This window comes from Neurospora hispaniola (genome assembly GCF_033458365.1).
Source record: "Neurospora hispaniola strain FGSC 10403 chromosome Unknown B0T23scaffold_14, whole genome shotgun sequence".
NCBI classification, from domain to species: domain Eukaryota; kingdom Fungi; phylum Ascomycota; class Sordariomycetes; order Sordariales; family Sordariaceae; genus Neurospora; species Neurospora hispaniola.
In genome coordinates, this window is record NW_026944419.1 from 37752 (window position 1) to 57489 (window position 19738).

Sequence of the window (19738 nt, forward strand, 5' to 3'; positions counted from 1 at the left end):
TATGGGAAGGGACTTTTGACAGATGAAACACGGAATAACGAATCCTTCCGTGTAATCGTGCAACCTGCGAGTACCGGTCTTCCAGTTAGCTGTCTCATCGAATGGCAAACTATTATGGGAAGCCACTTGGTGATACCGCAGCTATGCAACAATTTGGATTCTGGCGCGTGGCTCCGTCTAAGTAAATATGATTGAAAGTCAACAGTGAGTGAATGTAGGTATAACTAAAACAACGACTCCAAGTGGCTGGTCCAGGTCTAGAACTTTGACAGTTCGCTATGGTATATGCTCTATAACCTCCCCGGACTGTGATTTCGGCTCCCAGGTAAGATTCTATTTCCCGAATTCGCGTCTTTTCCGGGATAGTGTCAATTGGACCGGTGGACACTGATAAGAAGCTGCGTAAAATCGGTTGCCACAACGCTTTCCGTTGGCAAAGGTCGAGATACCAAAAAGAAGGATCGGACGAAGATAACGATAGCTGACATGCCTTGTGGGCCCGTTACATCAAAATGTCTGGGAGCCGAGAACATGAGTTCTGTGCATACGTTAAAAGAGCAAGCCGTTGGGTGCCCAGAAGGGGGGGAGGGGGTGGACAGACTGCTGGGTAAGTATTTAAGCGGTAGGGCGGCTCCAGTTTGGGACGCCCTTGCGAGCTTGGACTGCCCAAAGCAACTCGGTACCTAGCAATCCCCGCAACAGACAGGTACCCGAAAGTGTTCAGATCTTCCGAGGCTGTTGAAGAGAGCTCTTCCTTCTAAATCACCGAAATCCCCAGAGCATGCCAAAAGGCAAAACGCTCATCCTTAATCTTTTCCCTTATGCAGGACCACTTCGGACCACTAGGCAGCCCCAGCTTTCCCAAACCCCCGAGGACATTCGAGCGCTCTCATTCATCCTCCTCCACGAAGTGCTTTGTTACGATGGAAATGCTTAGTCGAATTGAACCCTGTCATCTCCACGCGCCCAAGTAGTAATGAAAATGGGGGAATAACTTATAGCCACGCCTTATGGCATCTCTCTCCCGAGTTAGACGATCTCGGGAATTCCTTAGGCTCTCTTTATTTTCATTCCGGTTTTCTGTCGAACCTTGATTTTCGAGTGACTGTGACTTCTCATCGCCAGATACACCACACAATCAAGCACATATCACCATGTCGACAGCAACCACCACAACATCGGCGACGACGACGATGTCGGTCGTCCAGCCCCGACAGCAAGAGCTCCTCCACCTCACCAGCACACCCGACATCACCCCCTACACCAGACATGGCTATCTCTTCGGCCAAAAACTCGCGGCCTCCATGTCCCCTCTCCTCCACTCCATCGTTTACTCCCACCTCTCTCTCAACTGGGCCCAACTTCGTCTCGACTCCCCCTCTATACCACTCTTCCTCCAGCTGGCCCAGCACCCAGACTTCTACGGCGCCTCAGTGACCATGCCTCACAAAGTGGCCATCATCCCTCACCTTGACCACCTGACTCCCGAATGTCGCGATGTCGGCGCCTGCAATACCCTATTTCTCAAAACCGACCTAGCCACCGGCCGTCGCCTGTACTGCGGCGCCAACACCGACGTGATTGGCGTGCGCGAGAGCTTCGTTCAAAATGTATCTGACCCCGCCCGGGTGTACGAGAGCCGGCCGGCACTGGTAATTGGCGGCGGCGGCGCGGCGCGATCGGCCGTGTACGCGCTGCACAAGTGGCTCGGCGCGACGGACATCTACCTCGTGAACCGGGACAAGAGCGAGGTGGACGCGGTGATTGCCGAGTGCACGGAGCGCGGGTACGGCGATCGCCTGGTGCATGTGGCGAGCGTGGAGCAGGCTGAAGGCCTGGAGGGGCCGGGGGCGATAGTCGCTTGCATTCCGGATTTCCCGCCTAAGACGGAGAAGGAGATGTTGGTGAGGAGGATCGTCGAGACGTTCTTGATGAAGGAGGAGAAGGGTGCTATGCTGGAGATGTGCTATAACCCTAGCCCGTTTACCGAGTTGGGAGCGTTGGCGGAGCACGAGGGGTGGCAGGTTATCTTGGGTACGGAGGCTTTGATTTGGCAGGGGATTGAGCAGGTATGTATCCGTCCTGAGCTTACATTGCACTGTGGAGGACAACTCAACTGATCTCTCACCCCCTTTGTTCTGCAGGACAAGTATTGGACCGGTCGTACAAATGAGGAACTTCCCATTCAACAGATCAAGGAAGTCATTGCTGCAAAATTGGCGGAAGCTTCCAAATCGCACACCAGTTGAGATAACAGGGTCCTCTAGGCATGTAAAACGACAGTGGAATGGAAACAGGGTCGCTCCACAGATCGGGGTGTGACATCGGTTGTGATGGAAATAGTAAATCTTCGTTTTAACGCTGCCAGCTCCACAAACATTGTTTCCTGCAAAGACATCACGATGTCGGAGTGTTGCAACGTGGGGATGTCTTGTCAGAAGCAAAGGCACCCGTTGCCTAATCGCAAATAGAAAGACTCGGTGGCTCTACAAGAGTGAAGTAAGAGTCTCCTTGACCACGGGACAGACCAAGATATGCGGGAGACAATCAAAGCACAGTGCCGTAATAAGGAAAGGATACTTGTAGAAACTCAATAGTGAGCTTCAGACAACGCAACTGTATACTCCCGCTTTGTAGCTGTCATCACATCAGCCCCTTCAACCTCGGGCAAGAAAGTCAAGTAATTACAACAAAGGTATCGCCCACATTCCAAACAAAACATCGTATCCACGGCGGCTGGCTGCCGCAGCTCGCAACGCCCCTGGTCATATTCAAGCACCCTGAAAGCAAGGCAAATTGCAGACCTTAGACTGCATTCTCGGTCTGTGTCACCCTGTCCTTGTCGTCCAGCGACGAAGACTCCTCTCGCTCTGGATTTCTGTCGAAGTTGAGCTCGGCCATGAGATTCTTGTTGGCATTTCGAACGGGCTTGATTTCAAATAAGCGATCCATGGCCTCGAGAGGGATCGATTTGGTCTCGGGTAAAAAGAAGTAGATGAACACAATCGATAGCAGCATGAGCGACGCAAAGAAGAAGTACACGCCGTACTCCATCTTGATGAACATTTGCGGCGTGAAACGAGAAATGATAAAGTTCCAGAACCAGTTATTGGCCGCGGCTGATGCCTGACCCAGGGACCGTGTGTTTTGGTCAAACATCTCTGAGTTGATGACCCAAGGTGTACCGTTCCATGAAGGGGTGTAGAAGGCAGTCCAGAGGTAGAAGAAGAAGATGGCTGCGATGCCGCCAGAGGTCAGCTTTGCGTCTTCCGCCTTGTTCGACCCAGGATCAGCAATCTTGATGTAGGCTCCAATGAACCACATGCAGAGCGATCCGCCAGCCGCACCGATGAAGAGTATGCGGCGGCGGCCAACAAGATCAACAAGCCACAGAAGCCAGATAATGGTGAGCACCATCTTAACGACGCCGAAGATGCCTGTTGTCAAGAAGCCGGTGTCGGTACCAGTAATGCCGATGCTCCGAAATACGGTGGGGGAGTAATAGTTGATGGCATTGATACCACTCCCATTCTGCCAGAAAAAGAGCATGCCACCAAGAAAAAAGCGCCACTGGACCTTGCGCTGCTTGAGGGACAAAAACGGTTTCCAGAACCCATTGCCGACCTCTCGGGTATACCTTTCCAGGTCAGCGTCAATGAATGAAACCTCTTGCACGATGTATCTGTCGGTGGGCTCGAGGTTGCGTATCCAGCACAAGACCTTCATTGCCTCTTCTCTCTTGCCATTGGCAAAAAGCCACCGTGGCGACTCGGGAATCCAGAAGCTGCCCAAGAACAAGAGGCCGGCGGGGATGAGCTGAACCGCGAAGGGAATTAGCCACTGCGACCTCGTCGGGGCCATTGTAGTGTTGACGCCATAGTTGATCCAAAACCCGACCAGACCACCAATCTGCCAGCCGAGCTCGTAAATGCCGACAAGACGACCGCGAACGGCGGGAGGGGCAAGCTCTGAGATGTAAATGGGTACCATGTTGGAGGCACCTCCGACGCCGATTCCAGCCAGCACTCTGCCTGCGATAATCGGATCAATGCCTCGCCCCTGACCATCAGCAGCGAGCATGATGGCGGCGCCAATAATGAAGACGACGGAGAAGGCGATCAGGGATTTGCGACGACCCAAGAAGTAACTAGTCGCATAAGCGAACAGACATCCAAAAAAGGCACCAGCTTGGTAAACGGATACGATGTTGGACTGGAGCAAGGCGAGAGCACCAGGTGTGTAAGAGGCGAAATCGAATTCCTTGGTGAAGGACGGCAGCGCAAGGGTAGTGCCAATGAAGGCAGAGTCATAGCCAATCATGCACGAGGCAAAACTGGCAATCGCCGCGCATGTGTAGACGCGCCAGTTGTAAACGGCCTTTGGCGTTGGCCTATCTTCCTTGAGCGCAAGGAGAGTCATCTTGACGCGTCTAATGCCGATTGACAATATGATACAAGAGAAGGGGGGCCGGTGACGCGACCTCTCTTACAAGGTGGACAAAGGGGGTGAGTGATGCGAACGAGGAAAGAGGGCTGAATGTATCCTGGGATCTCTTTGCTGAAGTCGAGATGGCTCTTCTTTTGTAGAAAAGCAGATCTCAAGGGGGTACCTATGAGTATTCGACTCATCCATGCGCATGGGAACCCACGCACTAAACTAGTCTTCCCTTCTCCATGGGGAATCTTGCCGTTAGCAACCATACCCCAGCCGCCCAACGAGCTAAGATCTGGCTGGTTGGTCTCCCCCGCAAGAGCCACACCAAACCTGCTATTCACAAGCGACCGGCACAATTACGGATCGTAACCCCAGAAAATCCAGAGTGCATGGCAACAGCCAAACCCCAGATGCCGGGACTCTTTGTGGCAAAGTGACTGACCTGTTCCAGCTCATCGTCAGCGTCTCAGTGTCCAACCCCCGAGCTTCCCCGCACTGAAGAAGTGAAGCTGATGAGTGTTGAGCCGGCAGCTGGCTGTCCAGTGCAACCCCTGCTCAACAACGACCCCACAAACCGCCGACGTGCTAGCGCAGAGTTTTTGGAGGGTGAGGATGAATGTATAACCGGGGGACGACAGTGTCGACAACGGTGGTTGTTCAGCCCCTTTCATCTTCAACCTCTCGAGCCCCTTTACCCGAGACAGCATGACTGGCCACGGTTGTAAACGTTGATATTGATGAGCCATCGCATCTGAAAAGCTGCATATCTGTGCATGAACGGAAAAGCCATTACCCAGCCAGCGCCTGGTAGTTCGATACCCAGTATCCTTGAAACTGGAAGGTGTTGTCGAGGATATACATATGAGGTGGATCGTACACCTCCTCTTCCTCCCTCCAACTATCAGCGCCAAGTGTTCCCCTCAGCCGATCGCTTCACCGTGCTGTCGCGGTGTTGGTACCCCGTGCTTACAATAGAAGTGCCGGCTCCAGGAGCAAACACGGATCTGGGTTTAGTACTCCGAGCAGATCTTGTTGCTGTCCGCCCAAACCGGTCCGAGTTGTACCCTAATGCCGACAGCCCGCCCCGAAACCAAGACCGTGAGATCCGCATGTCTCTTTCTTTCAAGATATTTGTGTTGCAATTCCGTTGAGGCGAGGCTGTAACTGCGCGGTATGAGATTTTGCTTGATCATCTGGGTATGCTCGTAAAACCTCGCGCCTCATCAAGCGACGAGGTGCTCGCCGCCCGGTGAACAGTTCAAATTGGGCAAACCCTTGTTCTGGCAAGAGGTCAAGTCCATCCATTGCGACCCAGCCTCTGTGAGCCTCGCGTCGTGTTTGTTCGAGCAAGGGTGATGTGAGACATTTGTAGTCGAGTTCTAGTACAATGCCGCCGGTGGGGTTGTCGAGCCAGTGCAAAGGCACAGTAAATTCAGGGTCAGGGGTGTTGTCCACTGTGTGTGTCGGTATGCAGGAAACGATCATGGTCGGGTTTTTGAAGTTTTCTGGGAGCGGTTCGTCTCGAGATCGAATGATGTGAAAACAGGTGTTGTCGTGGGATCTTGGCCCTGTGCTCAACAGAGGCAATGCGTCTCTGACCAACAGGTTCTCGAAGTGTAGAACCAGCTTCTCGGCATTAGCAAATGTTCGGTTAAAGATCAAAATCTTCTTGACTCCCAGTTGAAGCATGGCATAGACAGCTGCCCTAGCCATTCCGCCAGCGCCGATGACAAGACCAGTGCTTGTTGATCTCACGGCATTGGCGGGCGATAAACCGCGGCGAAGGCAGGCCCGGATACCAATCCAATCCGTGTTCTCGCCGTAGAGAGCTCTGACAGCGCCGGCTTGGCTGATATTGTTGAACATGGACACCTCGTCCGGTATTCCTCCGTCCGCGGTAAGGTGTCGTACCGGAATCAAGGTGTTGACGGCTCCGATGGCTTTCGCGTGCCGGCTCAGCGAGTGTGTGAGGCTGATGATTTCCACCTTGAACGGCAGGCCGACCGAGGCTCCAGCAAACTGCGGATCGCTGATAACCTCGCGCAAAGTCCCGATGTTTGCTGTAGAAAGGGGCTTGTAGTGGTGTGGAATGCCACAGGCCTTGAGTGCGGCATTGTGCATGGCGGGGGACAAGCTATATCCCACATTTGCGCCGAAGACATACAGCTTCATTGGGTCGTGGACAAATGCCGAGTAGAGAGCCTGTGTTGCTTCCAGAGCCGTGAGCGGAGGCTGGAGATAGCGATGGGCTGGATTGCGGAGCCCGATTGCATCCTCCTTGGTAGGCCCTAATGCAACTGGAGTCAGGATCTCGTTAAAACACATGGATGTCCGACCTAGCCGTCCTGTGTTGTAAGCAATAAATGGGAGCCTTGGACCCCCGACGGCCTCTACAGCAACGTGGAACTGCCGAATGTCTGTGTTGTCCCGGGAATTTGAAGCCGGTCTGGTCAACCTTACCAAGTCGCATCCTGTATTCTGGGCCTTTTCATAGGCTTGTAACCAAGATGGATCCCCCCAGCGCGGCGAATTGACCTCTGCAAGTTGTTTATTGCCGATCACCTTGGTGGTTCCTTGAACGGTGGTTAGTTGCCCAAGCAAGCCAGAATCGAGCCCCAGATCGACCGTAAGATAATCTGGCGCAAGCCTTAGGGCATGGTTTAGGTAAGTCATGTAAAGAGCGAGCAGAGCTTCTTCATACAGCGCTCTTTCTGGGAAGACCACGTGAAGGATGATGGGGATCACTGTGTCCCTTCTGATTTCGCCTACAACACGACTGATCTCGCTCGCTCGGTGGGGCGCAAGACCCAAGGGGCTCGTTGGGCCGGATTCGCTCGTTGCAAGATCGTCTACAATGATCTCGATTGCGTCCACACCGACATCAAGCTCTTGGATATCGACGCCTTTGTCGAGCAAGGCAGATATAGGCAAGGCGAGGGCGTAGGTAAAGCGGCGCTGTTCAACGGGGACCGAAGCCAGGGGAAAGGCAGACTCGACAAAAGGTATGGTCCCCTTGGGTAGAATCAAGGAGAGAAATTTGAGGAAGTGGCGCTCGGCTCGTTTCAGCGTCAGATACGGCGCGGTATGCCGCTGGTCCGGAACGGCAGGTGGTGATGTTGAAGCGGAGTGGGTGTCCAGGTTCTCCTCGGAGACGTTGAAGAACTCGAAACGGGTGCAGCGGCGAAGGACAGTACTGGTGGCATCAAGGAGGGTGCCAACTTTGGACTTGTCGTATCCCTTCAGATGGGCCTCGATAGCTTTTGCATCGCGCAGAACGTAAATGACAGGATTCGACGTGCTGAAATCCTGCAACATGGCCTGCACATCCCGCTCCAGCCAAGAGCAGACGAGAATGGCACGGGTCCTGTGCAGATTCAAGATGTTCTGCAAGATGGCGATCTGGCGCCTCCCATAGTCGACCGGGCCGTGTGTCTTCTTGTAGCTGGAACTAGACAAGCCAGTGAGATGATGGAACTCGGATTCCAGGTCGACTATCTTGCGCTTCATGGCGGTAGATGCCATGATGGCCAGCGTAGACTTGCCAGCGCCACGAATGCCGGCGATAACAATGGAAGCATCGGGATCGAAGCTGGCGGTGATGGGATGATGCGGCAGCGCACGGCGGGGCGGGGAATTGGGCGCCGACCAAGAGCCTGGTGAGACTGACTGTTAGTATGATCAAGACTCGAGGTAGAAATCGCGAAGCAATCAATACAGACGTGCCTAGAGGTACTCTGTGGCTGGAAGTGCTCCGACTATTGGAGAGGGTTCGTGGTGGTCGCCTGGCATGGGCACCGACATCGTTGCTGTTGCCAGTGTCGTTGTAGAGCATGGCCATGGTTGCGAAGGAACGCTTCATGCCACTGGCGACGGAGGATGATATGTGCGGTAGAGGTAGAGGATCGCGGGCTGCGACATCCCCGACATGGCGTGCCGGGATGGTGTTCATGATGGCGGCGGCGGCGGCGGCGGCGGCGGGGGTGGTAGTGGTGTCCCTATCGCAGCGAGTGAAAGGCCGGGTGCCTACCTAGTTGTGCGCATACTTGTGAATCGGCATTCCCGCATGCGCCATGGCAATGTCAATTCTGCAAAGTGGAAACTAGAGAATCACTCATCCGATCAGAAAAGGGTTCATAAGTTTGTCAGTAGCGGTCCGTTGCTTGAGGAAACAGCGTCCTCTGGCATGCAAGCTGAGTGCCTTCGAGTTACCTAATAAAAGCCTTGCGGCAAAGAAACTACACCTTGCTTGAGGTCTGTATGTACAAGAGGCAAGCACGGAAAAGGAGGGCGAGCATTTAATTACCTAGGACGGAGCCTGCCTCTCTCATGTGATATACCACGTCCAAACCTACCAGTATTTACAGCCATCCCATCTGTAACCAGGGCGGGTGTTTTCACAGAGGTCTCGCTGCACAAAAGGATAAACGATTATCCTCCCAACTTGGGCCTCCATTTTCTCTCCTCTGTTCACGCCGTTCACGACTCCAACACACCTGTTTGTCCTGCTGCCTCACAGGTTCGACAATGGACTATAAGACTACCTACCGATAGGCATATGCTTCCCTCTAACCTGCAGGCGAAAGTGTCTTCGAATTCTCGTTAGACGTACATGCCACAGCAAAAGCCGAGCTTCCCCCGCACTGAATTCACTACCGGTTCCACTGCCGTGACGGATCCAAACATTCACTGCCATCCAGCTTCTTCGCTCATGATATCGCTATGCACCCACCTCGGCCTCTACGCAACCCCATTCAAGCCATGATCGGACTCCCAGACACCCGCTACAACGTCGCCATGGTTCGGAGAGGGTCATGAACAAAAAAAAAAAAAAAAAAAAAAAGATCGGCAAGGGCATCCCATGCGCCTGATTCGCAACATATCTCTCCGGATACACAAATCCCAACATGCCGCCCAAACGCAAGACACTCAATGCCGCTGCCGAAGCCAATGCCCACGCTGATGGCCATGTCGCTAACGCTTCAGCAAGCAGCAACAACACCCGGTTTGCGGACTTGGCCAACATTGACACACCCGGCCTCGGCCCTACCACGACGACGTCACTTGTCGAGCCCGCTCGTTCGAAACGCCAGAGAGTCTCGAGGGCCTGTGATCAGTGTCGAGCTGCACGCGAAAAGTGCGATGGAATCCAGCCGGCTTGCTTCCCCTGTGTGTCGCAGGGCCGGTCGTGTACCTACCAGGCCAGTCCCAAGAAGCGAGGTGTCCAGACGGGCTACATCCGCACTCTCGAACTGGCTCTGGCTTGGATGTTCGAGAACGTTGCCCGCAGCGAGGACGCCCTCCACAATCTTCTGGTCCGTGAAACTGGCCAGGGCAGCGCTCTCCTGGTCGGCAAAGACTCGCCTGCTGCAGAACGCCTGCATGCAAGATGGACGACGAGTCGAGTCAACAAAAGCATCACCCGTCTTCTCTCAGGTCAGGCCGCACAAGATTCATCTGAAGACGGCCAATCCCCGTCCGAAGACATAAATGTCCAAGATGCCGGGGCAAAGACATCCGACTTCCCTCATGCGCCTCACTTGACTTTCTCGGCGCCTAGTACGGCTGAGACACGCACTCTACCAGGCCCGGTCCGACCACCTATTTCGGCAAACACCCTGGAAAACAACCTTCAGCCAGATAGTACCGGGATAGGGATGCTACCGCCCAATCATTGGCGCCTGCTGGATATCTACTTTTCCTACACGCATTCTTGGCTCCCTATCCTCGAGAAGAAAGACATGTACCAAGCATTGTACCAGTACTCTGAACAAGGCTCGTTGCTTCCCTCTGCGAATGTCGAGTCTGGCGTTCATGCCGAGCTCTGGAGCGCACTCGCCCTGGCGTCCTTCCAGGCTGCTGCTACTGCTGCATCGAGTGCTACGGGTCCAGCTTCAGCTGCTCATGGCCATGACAATGCCATCAATCCTTCACCTGCAGACATATCTGACACAGCCCGAAAGCTCATACCTTTGGAAAGCGGGCCGTTCCAGGTTCAGCACTGCAGAGCGTTGCTGCTTCTTTGTCTCGTAAGCCTTGGACGGGATGATTGGGAGTCTGCTTGGTTGCTGGTTGGCTTTGCGGTTCGCGTCCTACTTGTTGTTCGCACCCAGCTGCCTACTGATGATGACCGGCCACGACCAAGAATGCGTGCGCTGCTCGTCGCGTGCTTCATCGTGGATACCATTGTATCTATGAGACACAACCTGCCGGCCCATCTCAAGCCAGACGACATTGCGGATCTGCCGTTACCTGAAGACGGTCAAGATCAATGGGAGCCGTGGACACCATGTGAGGGCTTAGGCGGTGAACACACCATGCTGCAAATGTTGAGGAATCCGGCATACCCTTTAAGCACATTCAACCACCTATATGGCGTGACCAAGCTGGTTGCTTTGGAGCTTCTGCCAAGAATACGAACATCTTCACAGAACGCTCCCTTGGAGTTCAGGTCGCGGTTGCAGCAGGCAATCGGCCACAATTCTCCCTTCAGCATCTTTGTCCTTTCCCAGGATACAGCATCGGCTTTTGTGCCTACTGCATACCTTACCCGTACCGTTTATTTATGGGCGGCTGCCTTTTCTGAGCCTCTCAACGAACACTACTCGCATCTTCTGATCGAAACTCTTGATCAGTATCAGAAGCGGTTTGGTACATATGCAATCCCACCTCTGATCCCTTCTCTTCTAGACTCCCTTCTTGCTCTAAAGAAACAATCACATTCTTCAGAGCGGCATCGAAGGCACTTGGAGGAGCTTTTCCCCGCCTACTCCTCCATTTGGTCTCGGGGAGGCCGACACAGCAATACCGGCCTCCAACCCATACGACAAACTGAGCTTCCGCCGACTGCAACTGCAACTGCAAATATCATGCCCCATGTCATGGAACAGCCCCCGTCGACGTCAATAAATCCGGTCAACGATCGGTTCAATGGAATACCGAATCCTACCCCCTACAATAGCGATGCGGCCCTAGACGCAATTACTCAAAACAATGACTACGGATCAGTCAATACCCATGGCATTCTCAGTACATATCCACCACCTGTCACCCACTTGAACGAGGCCTCGGTGGCCCTTGCGCATGGAGGTACTCCTCCCAGACCACCACCGCCATACGTTGATAGTACAACGAACCATCCTCCTCACCATAGTAACCTCGTCCCCATGGCCAATTTCGGATATTCGACTGTAGACTACGATGCGATGGTGGATGATCTGGCATCGATCGAGTACACGGATGCGGTTGACGTTGATCCGCAGTTCATGACGAACCTCGGGTTTGTCCCAGGGTGTAATTTTAGCGATATCAGCACGTATGAGCAATAGTTGGCTATTCGAAGTTGAGAAAACATACAAACACATACAAAGACATACAGATATGCGGCACACATGCACAAAAAAAAGGGGGAGGAAGGAAGGGGGTGCCCAGAAGTGTTTGTGTTCTCATGAAGAACACAACGGCATTTGGTAGTTTCGCTACACAAAATTTCCACTTTGATGATAACTCGTGACAAACAGACACTCGCGAGATACCTACCCCACCCATGGTGGAAGGACCATTCGGGACCGTCACCTCGTCTTTGAGTGGCAGTGAATCAGCAGGACAGCCTATCGAGATCATTGTGTAGGTATAGTGGCCTAAGGTTCGTTTTTACTTCTACTATTTAAGTCTACCATTGCACCTTCAGGTCCATCGTTAAGGCAAGATGGCCGAGCGGTCTAAGGCGCCACGTTAAGGTTAACCCTTAATATTCCTTCCAAGGTTCCGTGGTCCGAAAGGGCGTGGGTTCGAATCCCACTCTTGTCAGCACGATTTTTTTGTATCAAACGTCTACTTTGTTGACATCGAGTCCTGGTACTTGTCGTTCCTTTTTGTTCGGTGCTTTTCTAATTTCCCTGTCTTGACAGTGATTTATGGAGACTCCAATCTTTTTTTTGGGGGGGGGGTTGGGAATTTGGATATGGGTGAGATAGTCATTAACTTGAGGGGTGACCTTTGCGATAATTTCATTCCATTCATTTGAAAGTCCAGTCATACGACTGAGGTACGTCGAGCCTCTTCGAGCTCCCCGTACAATGTGATTATGATCAGTTCATCCATTGGCTTCATTCCATTTCGTTCAATAACGTAGGCATGTCTGTGCAGGACCTATCTTGATGCCCGGCCACTCTGTACATGTGTTCTACGACCAACAAACAACTTGCCCATGTCCTTTCCTACGCTTATCTTTGTGCGTATATATTATATTTATATCACTCACTGCATGTGTGTGTGTGTGTGTGTGTGTGTGTGTGTGTGTGTGTGTGTATGGGGGGGGGGGGGGGGGGGGGTTGGTCCATTCGACACCAAGTCAAATCTTAGGCTCGCTCTTCCCCGTAGCCTGCGCCGCCCTCTGCTGTCTAATGACGGTACTACTAATCTTGGAAGTGAAATCTTCGGTAGCCTTGACGTCTTCTCCCACGTCCTCCGGGATCTCATCCGCATTTAACACATCAACCTCAAAAATCTCCAGTGTCTTCCATCCCTGTTCCGCCCGCTTGTCATTGACGGCCTTTCCACCCGACCGCGTCTCCCCCGACACGACCAGCACATCGATATTTTCCTCCGTGACCGTCGGCCCAAAAGCATCTTGTATCCGTACGCATTGCACGATGATCATGCCATCCCTGAAAGCCGCGCGAAAATCGCCGTCTTTCTCGTCGATTTGCACTCCTGCCGCGACGGCGGAGTGGATGTTGTCACCGGCCGCAGGGCCCATTGCCTCTCTCCATCCCTTGTCCGAGAGCTGTAGAAGCCTGGATAAAAAGTAAATGACGTTCCGCGCCCGCGTCTCCCACGACTGCACGTATTCTGCAAACTTCTTGTTCTTGAGTAGCTCATCGCCCGTGATCCCAATGATGTATTTGCACGGCTCGCGTCGCCTGGGCGAAGTAGCCGGCAGTGACAGCTCATCTTTGCTCGGCACTCCCAAGAGCAAAGCGCCCGCGGTCAGGAGCAGCTTGTGGCCCGGATGGAGATAGTCAAAGGTCCCTCCTAGACAAACTACCGGCACTCCTGATACCCGTCTTCCCTCCCCATTCCCTTCCCCTCCAGCTGCTCCCGCTCCCGCCGTAGTATCGTCTCCAACAAGCCCATGATGCAGCGTCAACCCTCCCTCCACACCAACCAATTGCTCCTGCCGAATCGCATGTGCCCCAATCATCTTCCCCTCCGCCATCTGCAGATACACCTCGTTCAACCGAATGCCCTGCTCGGTGCGCACATGAAAAATATAATTCCACGGGTGATAGGCGTCGGCAAATGTCGCCAAGTCTACCACCACCGTGTTGTTCGTCTCAATCAGACTACTACTGCTTTTCGAATCCCCCCGCAGGGCCCGGTCTTCAGCACTCAATGGCTTGCGTCCCCGATCATGATCAACCAGCACAACCGTCGCATCCACCGACCCCTGACCACCATCGATCTCCGTGCTGATTTCCAAGCGGGCGCAAATGACCGAGATGATGGCGTACAGGCCCGCGATGAGCGCTTGCGCTTGCGACCAGAGCACGGTCTTGGAGCGCAGCTGGTAGGGCGGCCCTTGGAGGATGGGGACGGTGACGGCGATGATGAGCTTGGATGCGCCGTGCGGGTTGGCGTGTTTGAGCTTGGAGAGGACGGCGGTGAGAGGGGGGCGGTAGGCGGCGTTGAGGAGGGTGCGGTTGGAGGGGTGGGGTGGGAAGGGGAGGAGGAGGAGGGAGGGCAGTTGGTCCCTTTTATTGATGGTGGTCATGGTGAGGATGGGTTGGGACGTAGAGGAATGGGATGGAGTGCTATGATGAAACTGAGCTCGGTTTCCAAAATGAAGGAGGTTGACAGTCTCCCCGATGTCGGCTATTGATAAGATGACTCGCTGCTAGATGCAATTCTGTCCCAAGTGCAATGTGCCCGATGGTCCAGGCAGGTGCGGAGGTGCCGTCATCAACAGATGGGCGCATGATCCATTGATAGGCTGCAAACATAACGTTCAACCCTAACCCCGCACCGGTTATTCATCCACTGCCCAGTGATGTGTTCTCAGCCATGCATGTTTTGGACTCATCCATTATTCAATATTTAATAAACATCTATCGGTATATGGCATCCACATACGCCCATCAACTTCCGGCTCCCACACATAGCCACCGCCTCCTAAATGCCCGCTAAATCCCCGGGTAAATCAACGACATGCCATGTTTGTACTATGCGTTCACCTCACGTACTTTGATCCTTCAGACAAAAGCTCAAGGACCACCCATCCCCGTCCCGACACGTTGTTGCATTTGTTGCATTGAAGATGTCGCCGTAGGAGTTGATCCGTAAAGGCTCGGTCCTCCGGGACCTCCATGTCCACTCGACGGCCCTGGCCCTCCCAGTCCCATCCCAGGGTTCGTTCCCGTCCGCTCTCTCATCCTCCGACCCTCCATCAGCCCCCTCAAACCTCTCTTCTGCAGACCAATCACACTGCTTAGCTCTCCAGACCAGATTTCACTTCCTCGTTCCCTCTCATGCTCCCCAATCTCTGACCACTCACTTCCACTCACGCTGTTCGTAGCGCTCAACTCCTCGTCAGGCGGCCTCCTGCCCTGCTGAAGCCCGGTTGTATTGATATGCAACGCCGCAGTCCTTGCAGCAAGGCTACTGCCGCCGCCACCATATTCACTGCCGTTTGCGGAAGGCGGCATTGATCCGACCGGACTAGCCAGTCCATCCAGGTCGGCAGGCGGGAAGAAGTTGGGGTTGAGGGTACCGTCAATGCCACGTCCGCCTCCGGCGGCCATGGCAGTGGCATTGAAGACTGCGGCTGCGTTTCGGCTGTCAAGTAGGTTATGCAGGCGCTCCACCACCGCTTCAAGGAGACCATCCACTCGATACGGCCGCGCTATTTGAAGAAGACTGCAGAGAATCTGTGGAGTGCACAACGGCGAGGTAGGCTGGGGGAGGCTGGAGGTATAGAGAAAGTGGAGAAGTGCTTGGATGGTGAGGAAGGTGTGCGGTAGATAGAGGCATCGTGGTCGGTTATTAGGCGCAAGAGTACGCGGTGTTGGTGCACTGTTGAGCGCGGCAGCGTCTACACCCGTTGGTGACATGATGCTTCCCGCCACGGATGTAGCGGCCGTGCTGGGCGGCTTGCCAGCTGAGCTACCACCCGAGTATACCGACATCTGACTCTCCATCGTATTCCTGTTTCCGGGCGTGGGTGTCATGTTGGAGCTGCGGCCCATACCAGACGACGCCGAAATGGAGTTGGACCTGAGTGTCATGACGTCGCTACCGTCCTGGCAGGCTGTCCCTTCCCGGAGCAGCTGGACAAAATACGGCCCCCATCGCCTTGCAACGATTCTAGAGTTGACAGGTATCCGTTCACCGCCTATGCAGAGAATATCCATGTCCGCCAATTCCCGCATCGTAAGCGCCTTCTCTCCGAGCTCTTCGGCAGCACGGCTGTGTTGTCTACCGCCGGCAGTAAAGCCCGCCTTACGGGCTAGACTCAAACCAGGACCGGTATAAGGACTACTGGCACTGACGAAGCCGCTCATGGGCGCCGTCTTCCGAGGATTGTCATAGAATCCAAAGGCCTCCAGCTCTACCATGCAGACATTGCTGAAGTTGATGCGCCGATGATTATAGTCATCCACAAGGCTTCTCTTTCGGTGACCCAAGACGACGAACGTGTTCCTCCTGTTCCACAACACGCCTCTGTTCCAACTTCCCTGACTAAAAACAGCCCCTCCGGCATCGATCCTACTCCAGCTGAGGTTCCGTAGATCCAATGCCCAGAGTGCATATTCCTGCTTCGATGAGGTGAGATAGGTGCCACTAACCACAAAGTAGTGATCGATGATTCCTCCATTGGGAAATCGTAATCCTGGCGGACTGTATTGCTCTTTCATCGTCGTCTCGACAAGGGTTCCATCACTCGATCTTACTTGCAACTCCAATTTAACGTCGAGAAAGTTGTAGTTGCTGTAAATCAGCATGCTAGATCCGGCATCCTTGGCCTCCTGGGAAGTAGCTCCTGGGTCCGGCCGTCCGCTAACCGGGTGTGGCTTGCCTATTTTTGCCGCGAGGGATGGTGGCAGGGGAGCAACCACACTTCTATATGCACCGCAGCTCTTGCCCAGTTGTTCCGTTGAAACCCACTTGAGGCTTCGCAGGTTGAAGACACTGATCTGTTCAATATAGTGATTTGCGGCATCTTGGCCTCCTATAACCACCATTTCTGCGCCGCCAGTCCCATCAATGTTGATTCCAATGCGGCCCTCATTGGGGTTCCCCGATGAAGGATTGTGCTGAAGCGCTGAGAACGGGGCCCTGTGAGATGCGAAAGCGGCCGACGACGGGAGAATGCATGCACAGTGAGCATATCGTCCCTGGGGAGCCTCTTGTGTCTGAACGAAGGTCCACTTCCTTGTGGGTGCGTCGTAAATGTATATATCCGACATGACCTTGACCTCGGGTTGTTGATCCTGCGGTATTGTGTTTTGGCTTGATATCGGGGACATACCGCCATAACAGACAAGTTTCGTGTCGCCGAGAGCGCACATGGAGTGAAAATACCGAGGTGGGGGAACATCTCCGGTCGCCTCGATTTTAGACCAGTGTCGTCGGATGAGGTCCAACTCGTATAGATCAGCCGTTAGCGGCGCTGGCTTGCTTCTCGACAGTACCCTTCCACCAAATACGAATAGTTTGTCTCCCAAGACTGTCGTAGTAGCACCAACCAAAGGCGGCGGCTCTCTGCCTGTTGTCCGGTGCACGTTGCACATCAAACCCGACAAATGCTGTGATGGCGAGGGCATTGGTTGCGGCCCACCGCCACCCGCTACCTGTGACCTCCCTGGGCCACCGTTGGGGGAGGGGCCGGCGGACATTGGCCCATTACTCCTCTGCGTCGAGTTTTCATGGCGTCCATCTGCCCCTTCTGATCTGTGAACACTTGCGAAGCTGCTCTGGCTGCTACTCATGCTAACATCCTGTCGTGCAGTCTCTTGAGATCTCATATACGTGCCGCCACCTCCCATCTCCATCGATGATGCCGAATCCATGGGGCTCATTCGATTATTGTCCATCCAGTCTTCTTCTGCGTTCACAATCGTTTCCAGCGGCGGTTGAGTGAATGGCGTAGGCGTTGATGGGCTCGTTGGGGAAAGCGTCGGTGGGGGAGGTTCCGGTAAAGGTTTTGCAAGACTGTTTTGGAGACTCAGGCTCCGTGCATGTTGCGCCTGGAGTGGGTTTGGAGACTTTATATGGATAGGAGACGATATGGACGGTCGCTCTGCGGCGGGAATGGAAGACTCAGCGGGTCGTCGTAGACCGAGCTGTGAAGGTTGGCGCGTGAGCCTCGCAAACTCCTCCCGGCCGGGAGTGATCTTTTTGATGCCGCGGAAAGCTGAAGACAAAAACTCGGACGGGGTCCTTGCAGGAGAACGAGATGTCTGTTCCTCGGACTCGGAATCGGAGAAGCGACTGAGGTCGAAAGCACTCGGCGGCTGCTGGTCTGAAGTTGGCGATGTCAGTCCAAAGCCCGCCATTTCGACAGTTACTGCGCCTGCAGCGCAAAACTATCTATGCAAAAAGGCTCTTGAGAGTGAAACAGGCGACAAGACATGGGCATAGTCACAAGAAGTCCCAGGAAGGAAAAGGTCATGTGAAAGAGCAGTGCAGTAGGGCGACGGCACAACAAGAGCAAAGTGAGGGCGAGCCAAGATGCAGTCACCTGGCAAATGACAAACGCGGGTCCAGCCGAAGAAAAGAACAGGAGGGAAAAGTCCAGGATCGGTTGGGTCCGCCGTTGAGGCACAGACAGGAGTCGATTCCGGGACAATGGGTCAAGGTGAGCGATGGCTATCCTGGGAGCATTCACACCTTGGACGGAGCCCAGGGGCTAGACACACCGGGCTGCCCCGAGTAAGTTCCCAAGACTCTCGTACCAGTCCGCGGCCTTTACCATGAGCCTAGCAGCCATATTCCCTACCAGCATGGAAAGGAATGCGAGGGGAACAGCGAAGAAGGGAATCTTGGCCGGCCGACCTGAAGCAGAAACCCAAACATGTTGTGGGGATTAGCCGTGCGGGCAGTGGGAACTCGGAGAGGCCGCGAGTGTCAGGCACCTCCAACCATGGCAGGAAGGGCGGCGTGGATCATGGGGGGACTGCGCAATGGCACAGCGTAGGAATTGGAAGGCAGTGACGAGATGGGCATATCAAGAGAGGGATCAGGGGCCGTGGAATCAACCAATTTGAGATGGGAAATGGGTAATGCGAAGCGTACCTGATCAAATCGTCGCAGAGGTGGCAAGGCGACGATGTACCGTAAGGTGTTTGTTTTGACGTAACCAAAGTTGGAAGATGAAATTGATGTTGCGACGAAGTTAATGCTTCCTTTGATTTCCGATCTGGTGTCCCTCCGTAACCAGGGCTTCGTCGAGCGTATACTTGTACGGGCGGCGGCGGGGCTGATGCGCAGGCGAACGGGTAGACGAACAGATGGGATGGAACAGGCGGGACAGAACAACGGACGAGAGTAGAAAGGAGGGATGAAAGACGCAATACTGACACGTTCGGTCGAAGTGGTCGGTGCAGAGAGCGCGCATCGGTGTGCAGGTAGAGTCGGTGGTACTGTAGAGTTCTTTGCAGGGTGCCGCACGGACTCGGCGTTCAAGGGAGAGGACGGAGGAAAGTACTTGTACAACGACCAGGTACCCTACCTAGCTCTATGGACCAGGAATCTAGTCTAGTTCTAGAATTTGCAAGCGGTTTGGTTCGTGCGCCCGCGTGTATAAAGGATCGCAGGAGATAAGTAGGTAGGTAATGCAAGGTTGCGGCGATCACTCGTCGGCCGTTTGGTGCAAGAGGAAGAAAATGGAAGTGAAGTCGGACAGTAGTGCAGTGTAAGTACCTAAGTACTAGACAAGGGACTGGGGACGGGAATGGGGTTGCTTTTAGCTGCTACAACCTCTTCCTCTTTTCTTTGATTCCCTGCGGGTTGAAGAGTCGCCGAACTGAAACCCCCTTCATCAATCAACTTTGCTTTCATGCTACACTATATAAGTACCAAAAGGAAAGGTACATGGAAGGTATAGGCCCTCAGAGATCCCCCCGTCTCAGGGAAAAACCCAGATGAAATTTCAAAACTCCCTTCTCCTTTTTTTTTTTTTTTTTTTTTTTTTTTGCAATGCCAATCTCGACTTGTCTTCAATGCCTTTTCGACATCGTCGCAAGATAGGCCATTCAGGGGCAGGCGTCAGTCGCGCTAGAGATTGACACGACGCTCCGCGTGGTTC

The 19738-nt window shown here is 53.9% G+C and overlaps 6 protein-coding genes and 1 non-coding gene across 7 annotated transcripts; 3 read left to right on the forward strand and 4 right to left on the reverse strand.

Moving 5' to 3' along the window:
* Window positions 1-1154: 1154 nt before the first annotated feature.
* On the forward strand, window positions 1155-2249 carry B0T23DRAFT_408851 (quinate dehydrogenase; the record flags this gene model as incomplete). The annotated part of the gene is made up of 2 exons (XM_062839341.1): window positions 1155-2069; window positions 2145-2249. The coding sequence occupies 2 exons, from the start codon at window positions 1155-1157 to the stop codon at window positions 2247-2249; spliced, it is 1020 nt and encodes a 339-aa protein (XP_062687718.1).
* Window positions 2250-2462: 213 nt separating this feature from the next.
* Window positions 2463-4813, reverse strand: B0T23DRAFT_56108 (quinate permease). Its single transcript, XM_062841460.1, has one exon. The coding sequence runs from the start codon at window positions 4417-4419 to the stop codon at window positions 2806-2808; it is 1614 nt and encodes a 537-aa protein (XP_062687719.1). The 5' UTR covers window positions 4420-4813; the 3' UTR covers window positions 2463-2805.
* Window positions 4814-5556: 743 nt separating this feature from the next.
* B0T23DRAFT_437123 (type I 3-dehydroquinase-domain-containing protein) lies at window positions 5557-8768 on the reverse strand (the record flags this gene model as incomplete). Its single annotated transcript, XM_062840609.1, has 2 exons — window positions 8168-8768; window positions 5557-8100 (listed from the first exon to the last, which is right to left on the reverse strand). The coding sequence occupies exons 1-2, from the start codon at window positions 8381-8383 to the stop codon at window positions 5557-5559; spliced, it is 2760 nt and encodes a 919-aa protein (XP_062687720.1). The 5' UTR covers window positions 8384-8768.
* A 483-nt stretch (window positions 8769-9251) lies between these two features.
* B0T23DRAFT_391145 (quinic acid utilization activator) lies at window positions 9252-12155 on the forward strand. Its single transcript, XM_062837920.1, has one exon. It carries the CDS (start codon window positions 9339-9341, stop codon window positions 11757-11759), a length of 2421 nt encoding a protein of 806 aa, XP_062687721.1. The 5' UTR covers window positions 9252-9338; the 3' UTR covers window positions 11760-12155.
* Window positions 12134-12240, forward strand: B0T23DRAFT_t434. The gene has a single exon. It is a non-coding gene; the product is annotated as a tRNA-Leu (tRNA).
* A 516-nt stretch (window positions 12241-12756) lies between these two features.
* Window positions 12757-14384, reverse strand: B0T23DRAFT_391146 (uncharacterized protein). The gene has a single exon (XM_062837921.1). The coding sequence runs from the start codon at window positions 14204-14206 to the stop codon at window positions 12785-12787; it is 1422 nt and encodes a 473-aa protein (XP_062687722.1). The 5' UTR covers window positions 14207-14384; the 3' UTR covers window positions 12757-12784.
* B0T23DRAFT_368185 (uncharacterized protein) lies at window positions 14385-18421 on the reverse strand (the record flags this gene model as incomplete). Its single annotated transcript, XM_062836437.1, has 3 exons — window positions 14385-16753; window positions 16961-17953; window positions 18349-18421. The coding sequence occupies 3 exons, from the start codon at window positions 18419-18421 to the stop codon at window positions 14697-14699; spliced, it is 3123 nt and encodes a 1040-aa protein (XP_062687723.1). The 3' UTR covers window positions 14385-14696.
* Between the last annotated feature and the right edge of the window lie 1317 nt (window positions 18422-19738).